At 52.3% G+C, this 11,972-nt stretch overlaps 1 protein-coding gene across 1 annotated transcript; it reads left to right on the plus strand.

Annotated features, from left to right (window-relative positions):
• Positions 1–366: 366 nt before the first annotated feature.
• SGMS2 (sphingomyelin synthase 2) lies at positions 367–11,452 on the plus strand (the record flags this gene model as incomplete). Its single annotated transcript, XM_084251725.1, has 5 exons — positions 367–821; positions 4,090–4,207; positions 8,312–8,465; positions 9,805–9,971; positions 11,249–11,452. The coding sequence occupies 5 exons, from the start codon at positions 367–369 to the stop codon at positions 11,450–11,452; spliced, it is 1,098 nt and encodes a 365-aa protein (XP_084107851.1).
• Positions 11,453–11,972: the final 520 nt, after the last annotated feature.

The following is an 11,972-nucleotide window of genomic DNA, read 5'->3' on the forward strand; positions in this document are numbered from 1 at the left end:
CTGACCATGTATTCAGAAAGCACATGGCTTTGGTATTTGTTTCCTTAGATTAATCATGTTTCCATTTTGGACGGTCGCTAGTCGGACAAGCCCATTTTCCGAACGTTGTTCTCTCTTGTTCTTCCAGGTGGGATAGCAGCATCTTCGGGGCACACGCCATCGGCCGCCGGGCCTGAGAGCGGCGTCTGCGCAGCTGCATGGGAGGCCCCGCCGCGCCCCGGCCGCCGCCTGCGCCCTGCACCCTGCACCCGCGGACAGGGGGGCGCTGAGCGTCCATGCTGAGCTGCCCGCAGGGAGGACCCCACGGGCCCGTGGCCGCCAAGAGCAAGCGCTCTGCCGCCTCGTTGTTGATCTGAAGACGGGACAATGGATGTCATAGAGACAGCGAAGCTCGACGAACACAGGGAAAGCCAGGCCAGCCACCCTGCGGACACTTACACCAGCCCCGCCGAGCTGGCAGAAGAGGAAAGCAAAAATGGCAACGACAAAGCCAAGAGCTTACCCAATGGGCTGCGGAAGGGCCCCAAGAAGTACCCAGACTACATCCACATTTCTATGCCCACGGAGCTGCGGAACAAGTTCCCCCCGGAGTGGTGGAAGACCGGCATCGCGTTCGTGTACGCGCTCTTCAACCTGGTGCTCACCACCGTCATGATCACCGTGGTGCACGAGCGCGTGCCCCCCAAGGAGCTCAGCCCGCCCCTCCCGGACAAGTTCTTCGACTACATCGACCGGGTGAAATGGGCGTTTTCTGTATCAGAAATAAATGGGATTATCCTCGTTGGATTGTGGGTCGCCCAGTGGCTGTTTCTGAGATACAAGTAAGTGGGGCTGGCACGGGTGGGGGTTGGCCTGGCCGGGTGGAAGAGGGTGGGCGTGTGCTGGCCGGGGTCCTGCCCGCTCCTCTAACCGTTCAGATGCCGGATGAGAGGAAGTAAGCCAGAGACCTCCTGCCCTGAACAAACCGGGTCTGTTGGCCGGGTACCCCTTCCTTGAGCCACTTTGTATGAATGTGTCAGTTATGGATGCAGTTGCCCATCGCTTTGGTGGGTGATTCAGACTTTGTGCATTGAAGGTGCCCTTGTGATTGCAACAACTTGTCTGCAAAATCAAGACACTTGAAAAAGAATGACATGCCCTTCGTCACTCCTGTGTTGCTTTAGGCTCAAGACAGGTGGGGCAACCCCCCCCCCTCAGCCTGTGCCCCCACAATGGGACAGCTGTGTGGGTCTGCAGCCCACAGCGAGCATCGCGGCTGGCTTGGGTTTGGAAGTTCTCAAACAGTGTCTGTCTTTTTCCTTTGCCTGTTGGCAGCCTGGTCAGAGTTTGTTTAAGAAACTGGATTTAGATGTGGGTCCCTGCGGTTTGGGTTTGGATTTCTAAAGTAAACGAGCCTTCTGGTTTCCCCGCGGCACCACAGAGGCGCTCTCAGTGCGCTGGTCTGTCTCCCCGTTTGGACTAGCAGGAACCAGGAAGCTCCACGCCAGGTCTTTCTGCTTTGAAGACACTTAAAAATAGGCCATAGCTCTGAAATGGCAATTTCTGCTTCCATGTGAATTCTGACTCCTAGTCCATCCAAAATAAGGTCTCTCAATGCCCCGTTCTTCTCCTTCATCATTCAGATGTTTGTTCTCTACTGCACCCTCTAGTAAAATAATGACATCTCCACAATAAAGTGTGTTTAAAACATTGCCCATAACCCAGGCTTTGAAAACTGTCCTGTCAGCTAAGGTATTGATGTCGTTCAAATATTCGAAGTCAAGTAGGGTTTCTGGGTTGATCCCTCAAGCTCATTTTTAGAAGAGAGAATTTATATGTTGTTCTTTCCATTGGTTGTTGCCGAGTGGAGAATTCAATTTGTGTTTGTTAAAGACAAAGTTTGCAATTTTGAAAACTTATGCCACAGACTGAAATCATTCCTAAGCCTTTTCCTCAGTGTCTTTCTTAATGTTTCCTGAATAGGTGGGAGTAAAAGGCAGAACTGTCTTTTATTCAATAGACCATTTTGCAACTGAAATTCTTACTTCAGTGTTTTATGCTATAAGCAAAAAAAAAAAAAAAAATTGTTGAACTACATTTTTTTTTTCCTCTGGAATTGACACTGAATATAAATGGTCCAGAGATGTCTGCTTTCTCCTTTCATGTAGAGCAAAATTTTATTCATCTATGTGTGAAAACCAAAATTTTTTTGGGGCCTAAGTAGCTGACTCCCACCCTGAAGTGTAGTGTCAGCTTCTTTGACTCTTTGTTACTTCTCCATTAGCACCTTAGACTTTATCTTTGCCAAACTGGCAGCTGCAGGTTTTAATGACATCCACTGTGCCAGTGAAATTCACTGTCAGAAATCTTTTTTTCAGAATCGCAGTGATTTTGACTTAGTAAAATATTTTATTTTTGCTTATAAAAATAAGTACTTTTAGTAAATAGTGGAGTGATTTTTAAAACCCGTTTTTGAACATCCCGGATGAATGAGAAATCCTCCGTGCCTCCTTCCCCCTCCCTCTCGCCTGCCCGCTCCTCTTCCTTTCTGTCCGTTCTCCTCTTTCTCTCAGGCTCCAGAGTTATGGAAAACAATTATCATGAGTAGTTCTTTTCCTAAGTAAGACTGTAGAGTGGCTTGTTCACCTTCTCAGCTAGCTTTCTGGCCTGAGGACCTGTAGACTCCAGACACTGGAATGAATGTCCCCACCTCCCCTGCTTCTGCAGTCACCTCTCCCAGCAGCTTGGAGAACAGCCCAGTGCTCTTCTTGGGCCTGCGGTTGAGACTGCAGATGTCCGCTCAGCACTTATCCAAAGGCAGAGACTGGGTGCTGTTGTCCACCCTGTCCTTTCCCGGACTGGAGAAGGCAGGGCTGGAATAGCAGGCCTCTGAAGAGATGCCTTGCAGTAAATCAGCACTTTCCACTACTCATCTGGGTGGTGTTCCTCCCTAAATTTTGACCCCAGAAACCCTGGAATATTCTTCAAATAGCCACTGGAGAAAGGCAGCTAAAATTATAGTTGTACATAATTTTTAAAATTAGAAGTCCCAACAGTTACTGAATGGGGCCTTGATCCAGGTCAGGACCACAGTCTTGGGGAAAACTTAAAATGCCACCTACCTGAAACCGCCTGTTTTCACACCAGTGTTTGATCATTGCTAGTTTTGAAAATTTGAGAGCTCTAAAAATGGGCAACCTGGAATAATATTTTATGTACTAGGGCAAATTACCACTAGCAATTTTGGGGACTCTCTGGATTCCACCCATCCCGTAATCCCCAGAGTCCAGACCCACCTCCCCGCTACACAGTGGAAAAGGAGCTGTCATCCAGCTGGAGGTGAGGACACTCGTGCTCGATGCCCACCAGATGCCCATGAGCAGGGGCAGGTGGATGCAGCTCAAAACCAGCCCTGGGAGCCACTGGCCTAGCCAAGGGCTCAAGGCCTGAGGGACAGGACCCACGCTAGCCAAGGGCACTGGCTCCTCCCAAAATACAACGTGATCCTGAATCCTTTGTTGATCAGGATTGAATAAAATAAAGGTGAACGGATCCACTGATACCATCACTGTTAACTGCCATTCCACGCCCAAGGCTACCCTGGCCATTGCCACAGTATTGCTCTCCACGCCTGCGTGGGCCTAGCACGCTAGTTCATGCCCAGGTTGCCAAATGCTTTCCGATGGCCCCGAGTGGACCTGGCTCGCACAGCCCAGGTCCAGTGGACTGTACTTTCCTGTGTGTCCAGTTATGAGCCACTGCTCCCTCAGTAGCCAACCCCATAACAGGGCTGGCTTGTGCCTTTGCTGTGCCCTCAGGAGAGGGTCTTATTCACGCAGCAGCTGGCTGAGAATGTGGAGAGATCCGTTGAATTCTCCGGTAGAGGGCGCTCCTTTGAAGAGAGCCCAGTCTCCAGAACCCTTGCTCTGGTGGACACCCCCACTTCCCACGGCCTCTTTCCTTCTGGGCCCAACCACCCACTTGCATGTTCTTCTCCATGAAGCCCAGGTGGCGGCTCCCAGACCCGCCCTTCCACTTCGCGGCACTCTACTGCGTTGGGGTCAGAAATACCCAGTTACCATGCCTCCCCCCTCCCTGTGTCTCCTCCAGGTCGATCGTGGGGCGCAGGTTCTTCTTCATTATCGGGACCCTGTACCTGTACCGCTGCATCACCATGTATGTCACCACGCTGCCGGTGCCAGGCATGCACTTCCAGTGCGCCCCAAAGGTAAGCGCCGGGACTGGGCTGTGCTCCGCCACTCGGCCTTCAGGCAAGTCTGGTGTCTTCAGACACTGCCCAACTTGTTAGCTGCAATCAAGCTGATTTTCTGGTTTTCCTTAGTTTGGGGGGAAGAAATGAAAAACATGTCTCTCCTTTGTGCACAGACATTTCCTTTTCTGCTCCCTGAAAGTGGCCTTTGGGCATTTGTTTCTCTGCCTCCTCACTTGCTCATTCAGCCATTTGTGATGCTGCAGGAGGCAGCATCCAGGCTCCGTAGGGACAGCAGAGGCCGGCCAGGGCAAGGGCCCCAGCTGGAACTCACATCCTGTGGTGGGATGAGGCTGAGACTTGAGCTTATCACTTGCTGCCTGGTAGAACGGCAGCTGTCAGGTGAATAACGGGATGGAGTGGGTTACAGGCACTCTGAGAGTAGGTACTGTTTTATAGAGAGGTCTGGAAAGATTTCTTTTTGCACAACAGTTTATATTTATTCCGTATTTACCATATATCAGACATGTACACATTGCTGGTGCAATAACCTTGCCGGTGTACAAATCAACCCTCCTTGTCACCAGGTGAAGAAGGTGATGGTCTTATGTTCATCTTATAGATAAAAATCTGAGGCTTTGAAACTCAACTCTCTTCCTCCAGGTCACACAGCTTATAAGTGGGAGGATTTGAACTCAGACCCATCTGAACCTACACTTTTCATCTCTGCTTTCTTTTTTAGTTGTGTATTTTTTTTTTTTTTATTGAGGCAACTTTGGTTTGCAAGACTCTATATAATTTAGGGGGGATAGGGCCACACCTCTGCAGATGTATGTTGCCCCACCACACTCACCACCAGGTACCCATGAGCCTCCACCACCGTCCATGGGGCTACCTCTCCTCTTTGCGCTGGTGGCTTTAATTCTGCAGTCAGAGAGCTAGGGTTTCTTTCGGTTAAGTTTTCTCTTTTCCTTTTTTTTTTGTTTTTTTTTTTTGTTTTTTTATATCATACACATGAGTAAAATCATTTAATATTTGTCTTTTCTCCTTCAGATTTATTTTGCTTAGCATAAACCCCTCTAGTTCCATCCATATTGTCACAAACAGCAAAAGTGTATCTTTTTGATAGCCAAGAAATATCCCATTGTGTATAAAGGCTATACCTTCATTTACTCCTTTATCATTGAACACTTAGATTGTTCCCTTAACTTGGCCATTTTAAAGGAAAGGCTTCTCTAATAAGAAAGCATTTGGACCGGAACCCAGATGAGGGAGAGAGCCGCATGGATGGCCCAGAGCTCCGCACCACAGAAATCGCTTTCGTTCTGGGTGTTCAAGAAGAGTAGGGAGACCAGTGTGGCTGCACCGTGTGGGCAGGGTTGAGGTGGGGCAGCCACAGACCTGTGCGCCCTGGTGGCCCATTGTTAGGGCTTGAACCTTAGTGGTAGAAGTGGCTTGACGAGCACACATTTGATTTGGGGTACATCTTGAGGGGTGGGTCGACAGGAGGTGCTAATAACTTAGATATAGGTTTAAAAGAAAGAAGTGGAGGAGGACCTCAAAGTTTTTAGCAGTCGGGTAGATGGAACGGGCTGTTGCTGAGATCGAGCGTGGGAGTAGAGGCTAGAATGAGCTGAAGCAGCTTCTCCAGGTAAAGTCAGCTCCCCAGACAGCTGTTAATCATCCGCGAGCCTAGGTGCCCTGGTTCATAGGAGAGGAATCTTACAAATCATGTGCTTTCTGGACAAGGGAACGAAGTCAAACATGTTATTTTACGGAACACTAAGCAGATGGCCAAAGTGGAGGGGAAAACAGAGTTGTCTGGAGGAGCCAGCAGCAGTCTCCCTCACCAAATATAGGTGTGGTTTGGAGAAGCTATAATTTTCCAACACCATCAAAGCAGAAAGTATCTGTAATTAAAACAGTGGACATAGTGAACTTAAACATGGGCTGATTTTTAGTAAAACTAATTTAAGGCAGCGGGGAAGTTCAGAAGCATAGTAAACAGCGCAGAGGGGTTATTGCAACGTGCGAAGTGAGGCGATGGCCTTGGGAAAGAAGGAAGGCCTATCCCGGTACCGAGGGGTTGGTTGGGGCTGATTACGGTGATTACAGAAAGCAAATTAAAGATTAGCCTCTGCGAAGAGTCGCCCTGCCCTGCGGCCAGTCAGTACACGTACAGCTGGACAGCTGGGTCTCCAGGCTGAAAACACTCAGGCAGACGCTCTCGTAGCATCCTTGCTCATCAGCCCCCAGCTCCAGGCGTCCAGCCGCTTACTTAGGCACACGCCGTTGCCTCTCTGACAACCACAGAAGCACCATGTGACGAGCTGGGGTGACAGAACAGTCAGGATCACCTCCTAGAGGTGGTGCAGCCCCGCCTTTGAAGGCCCCTCAGGTTGTTGTGGCTGCAGGCCTGTGGATGGTCTGCCTGCCTCCCTGCTGCCGACTCAATAGAAAGAAGTCCTTTCAGACCCTGAGAGTAAGTGACCCCTCGCTCAGGGACGGGGGGAGATGCACCATGGACGCCCAGCGCCAGGCACCACGTGGAGCTGCTGCCCACCGGTGCCATCAGAGGTCTGGGCCCTTGGGTGGAACCCTCGACCTCTCCCTCCTTCACCCTGTGGTTTACTTCCTTCCGGTCTCACTTTCATCCGCCCACCCAGGCTGTGATAGGCAGTCACAACATGTGTGTTCTGGAAAGTGGGCTTTGGTGCACTCTAGAGCTGGCAGAAAGTGACTTAGCTTTCCAGACCCACACTGTGCTGGGCGGCCCCTCCCTCCCAGCCAGTCCTGGTGTCCAGCGGCATCTCTGGGGAATGGAAGGGCCGGTGTGGACAGCCAGGTTTCTGGTTTGGCAGCAGCCAGGTAGGGCTCTCTGGAACCATTTGTGTTTGTGGGAAATGGCATGGTGGTTATTGCTGGAGGAACAGGAAAAGCGTGGACCCAGTCTGCTCACCCTTGGGTGGGTGTTTCTCTTCCTTGTCTGCACCTCCAGTGCCCCACCTGGGCACAGGGCAGAGTGATGCCAGGAAAATGAGCTGTAAAGAGTGTGTAAAGAGAGTGTAAAGAATGTGTAAAGAGAGTGTAAAGTGGTGCACGGCGAGGACCCCGGGGAACCGGAACCAAACTAGGAAAAGTGTTCCAGGATGTCCCCCTCACCCCTGTCCACCCTGGCACCCCCGTTTTCTTTGGACCTCGATGTCTTCCTTTCTGGAGAGTTTGACCATTCTGCTGAGCACAAGACATCTGAGGGTGACAGGGTCGAGGAAGGAGGACCTGAGGACAGTCGGCAAGGAGAGAAGGTCCTTTCCAGGCTCTGCAAAGACCGGAGGCATCAAATGCACCCACATCTCCACGCCCCAGGGCGAGGACGGGGGCGGAGAAGATGTAGCACGTTAGTCCTGGTCTTGTCAACACTGCGTCCCCCTCACCCCAGCTGCCCGGAGGAAGGACGATGTCTTTGTGTTCCTGCCCTTAGAAAATCCGAGCCAGGTGGATTCGGAATGGGTAGGGAGATAAAAGAAAAATGACCGGGATTCTGAAATGGAGCAGAATGTGAGCCTTTCACCGGAGATACTCGGCTAGGCAGGCCCGCGCCCTCTCACGCCCTCTCTGCCGTGGCAGTTGTGTGTGCTGACTGTGGGGCAGGGGCAGGGGCCAGGGGCGGGGCCAAGCTGGCGAAGGGCTGCTGGGTGAGCCCCGGGTTGCCGCAAAGTGTAGCCGTGCCACAGGATGCGTCCTCCACGGTGGAGTGGCCTGTAGAGACTGAGCAGTTGGCGCCTCGGGCATCCAGGGGCGAGTGGGACTCGGTCCTCGCACTTTTCAGCTGCCCACTCACCGCGAGGCCCGAGGACACTTAGTGTGTCAGTGATGCGGTTACGCAGCCGGACAAGTGCCAGCCACCCCAAACCTGATGTCGCCCCCCAGAGGGGAGACATCCTGTTGCGTGGGTCCCATGAATAAAACCCAGCTGGAGGCCTTCTCCCCTTGGATTCTTCCTCATACTTGGAGTTAGTGAAGAAAAACATTCACAACCTGGCGGCCTTTCGGGTTGCACAGACTGAGCTGGCACCTGGTCCCAGCCACTTGTGACCGTCCTGCCTGTCTTGTGTCTCCCAGCTCAACGGGGACTCGCAGGCCAAGGTGCAGCGGATCCTGCGGCTCATCTCGGGCGGCGGGCTGTCCATCACGGGCTCGCACATCTTGTGCGGGGACTTCCTCTTCAGTGGTCACACGGTCGTGCTCACCCTGACTTACCTGTTCATCAAAGAATGTAAGTATCCATGCCCCCCGCTTTATTCCTTGCTGCAGGGCTTCCTTGGCCTATGGGAGATGTGTCTGTTGGAACTGAGGGCTGTGAAGGAAGGAGACACTTTCCTGGGGGCCTACGTGCCTTCTGAAAGTCAGCCTGGAGCAGGCAGCCTGGCTCTTGGTAGCGAATGTCCTGCTGGTTGAGGAACCCTCCCCCGCCACTTTTGTTTTGTTTTGTTTTTCACCATACAAAGTTCAGAATGGTGCAGAATGGCAGGGCAGAGAGGTTTACTGTTTTTACCATTTCTAATTCAAAATTGCGTCTGTTCATTTTCTCTTGGCGTCAGCTAGGGCTCTCTATGAGTGGGCGGTATTATCTATGGGTAGCTTGACAGGGGTTGTATTTTTATGGAAAGCAAAGCTAGGGCTGCCAGCCATGGATAAAACAGAGCAAACTTCTGGTTCATCCAGACATTTTCAACTTTTAAGGTAAATGTCAGATTTGCCTTCCCTTATAAGCAAGGGAAGCAGCACTGGTGAGACTTCAGGGAGGGGTGAAGTCTCTGGTGCTGGAGCATGGGTACTTGGGGAGCCTCTGAGATTTCTAAATGTTCAGTTTTTAACATGGTGAGCCTAACAGAACAGTGTGGGCACCAAATATGCCCCCAGGCTACACGAGTAGGGCCTCCCCCAGCTTTCAAGTTCTTGGATTGTATGAAACACCCACCAGAACCAGTGGCAGGAGGACCCAAAGGGGAGATAAGGGCTGCACGTTCACAATCCGAGGTGAGGTCCACCTCCCTCCCGGCGCTGCAGGGAGGCTGCGGTGTGAGGTGCTGTTTGACTTACAGCTGAGCCAGGTCATCAGCATCTCCAGGTGTCACTCGGGGGTTAAACCCCGAGGTGAAAGGGCAAGGCCATTCCAGGAGAGACTGTGGGGAGTCAGAGCATCGCTAGCCACAGGCCCCAGTTCCCAGGTGCGCTCATGTGAGGCTCAGGAGAGCGGGCTTGCTCCCGTGCTCTCACTGCCTGCATATCCGTAGCCGGCTTCCTTTCCCTCGTCCCCACTGTTTCCCTTGGCATTGGCGTCCCCTTGTGAGAGGTCTGAGCCAGTGCCCAGCACCCTCATGTGGATGGGCTTGGGGCGCCTCCTTACTAACTGGTATGGCCAGGACTGCAGCCCCCGAGACTGGCTGTGCCCACCCGCCCCTCACTGTGAACCTTCCAATTGGCTCATCCGCTTTCTCCTCCCCGTGACTGGCTGGCCTTGGCTGATTCCAATCAGGGTCACCGGGACCCGTGGCAGTCAGTGGGTTGGTCTGGGGGACACTCCCAAACACAATGACGCCCCTGTCTTGTAGACTCGCCCCGTCACTTCTGGTGGTACCATCTGATCTGCTGGCTGCTGAGCTCGGCGGGCATCATCTGCATCCTGGTGGCGCACGAGCACTACACGGTGGACGTGATCGTTGCCTACTACATCACCACGCGCCTGTTCTGGTGGTACCACTCCATGGCCAACGAAAAGGTGAGCGGCGGGGGTCTTGGATGGCCCCACGGTGGCCTGGGGTCGCGTTCTGGGAACAGCTACCCACATGCAGCCTTGACGCTTCGCTTACGTGTGTAGCTGTTACTGCTTCTCAACATAAAGAACGGCACAAGTAGGAAGGACGGCTTCGAGTAACAGTGCAGTGTAACACTACGCAAGGCTTTACTGGTCACGTAAGTGAGTTGACGTCATATGCAAAATTCAAATTTAGGAGCCTTCTCTGTAGAAGCATTGCCGTTCTCCAGACCCTCCTGCCATCAGAGCACTTAATTTTGATGGTAAGAGGGTGACTATTTAAGTCAGAGAAAATAAGTAATGCGCGACCTTCCCTGGATTTGGCATGTCCTCTGAGAGTGCACGCCATTTGTATCCCTCCTTGTTTGTTGGTGCCGGCTCCTCTTCCTGGGTGGCTTCTTCCCTTCTCCCACTGATTCTGAAAGAGTTGGCTTGAATGCCGCCTCTTCCAGGAAGCCTTCCTTAACTCCTTCTATTGCTCCAACATGGGACTATTCCACCCCTTCTCTGTTTTCCTAGTCCTGGTGTATGGCCTTGATGTAACAGAGTGCCTGTGTGGCAAGGTTCCATGGGGACAATCTCGCCACATTTCTATCTTGTATAATTTTTTTGTTGAGATAATATTGGTTCACAATGCTGTATATGATTTCGGGGGACAGGTTCACAGCCCTTCAGATGTCTGTCACCACACCACACCCACCACCAGAGCCCCCATCACCCTCCATCCTAGGCCACTGGTGCCATTCCCCCTTCCTCTCCTTACCCGCCCCCCCCAGTAGCCTCTAGTAGTCAGACCTGTAGGTTCGTAGCTTAGTTTTGTCTGGCCCTTGGTTTGGTTTCTCCATATTCCACATCACGACACCATCCGCTTTCTGTCTTTCTCCTTCTGATCTCACTTAGCATCATCCCCTCCAGCTGCAGCCATGAGTGTTGCCTAGTTCTCACACATAAAATGTTCAGATTCCCTCCACCATCCATTGCCCTGAGCCTGCAGACCTGCTCGCACACACCCTGCAAATCACTCTCTGGACAATGCTCACACCTGGCAGCCATCCGTCTCCATCCTACTGGAGCTGCAGGGCATGGTCTGCATGTGTCCCCCACCTGGGGCAGGGGCGGGCCAGCGTGTCAGGGCACAGGAGGGGACCACGCCTGTCACAGCAAGTGGCCATTATGAGACAAAGATAGGCTGCGAGTCAGGGCAAGTTCATCTCACACCCCTTCTTTCCTGCCTTCCACAGAACCTGAAGGTCTCCTCACAGACTAACTTCTTGTCTCGAGCCTGGTGGTTCCCCATCTTTTATTTTTTTGAGAAAAACGTGCAAGGCTCCATTCCATGCTGCTTCTCCTGGCCGCTCTCCTGGCCGCCCGGCTGCTTCAAGTCATCGTGCAAAAAGTATTCCCGGGTCCAGAAGATCGGTGAGGACAACGAGAAATGCACCTGAGAGCACCGCAGAGGCAAGCCTCCCAGCAAGAAGGGGCGTCGCTGCAACCAAAGGTATAGTTTTGTCTTTTGTTTTAGGAGAACTGACTGGGAAAGAAGACACGGACCCAAGGGTCTGTGAGTGTGGGAAAGATGGACGCAGCGCTGCCCCGTGGCGGGTTCTGGATCCATCCCGACAAACACCTCTGCTCCCGCGGCTCTTCATCCCCCGTCACCGGCCCTCGACCCGGACCTCTCTGCCGAGCTGGATTAAGGCGTGCCAAAGAACACACCCCTCTCCTTAGTCTTTCTCCAGCAAGTGCTCGACTGCAGACAGTTTTCTGGATTATTTTTCCCTCCGAGATCAGAAGATTTGTTAATGTTTTAAATAAAATATCTGGATCTATCTAGCTGCCGTGTAAATAGACTACCGATACGCTGAGAGTGGGTTCCAGCACTAGGTTTACTCACAGCCAGGGGCGTTCTGTAGCCCCCAGGGTGAAAGGTCTGCTGCAGGCCTGGGAACAAGCATGACTGCTCCC

The sequence above is a fragment of the Talpa europaea genome (genome assembly GCF_964194135.1).
Source record: "Talpa europaea genome assembly, chromosome: 13".
In the NCBI taxonomy this organism is placed as follows: Eukaryota; Metazoa; Chordata; class Mammalia; order Eulipotyphla; family Talpidae; genus Talpa; species Talpa europaea.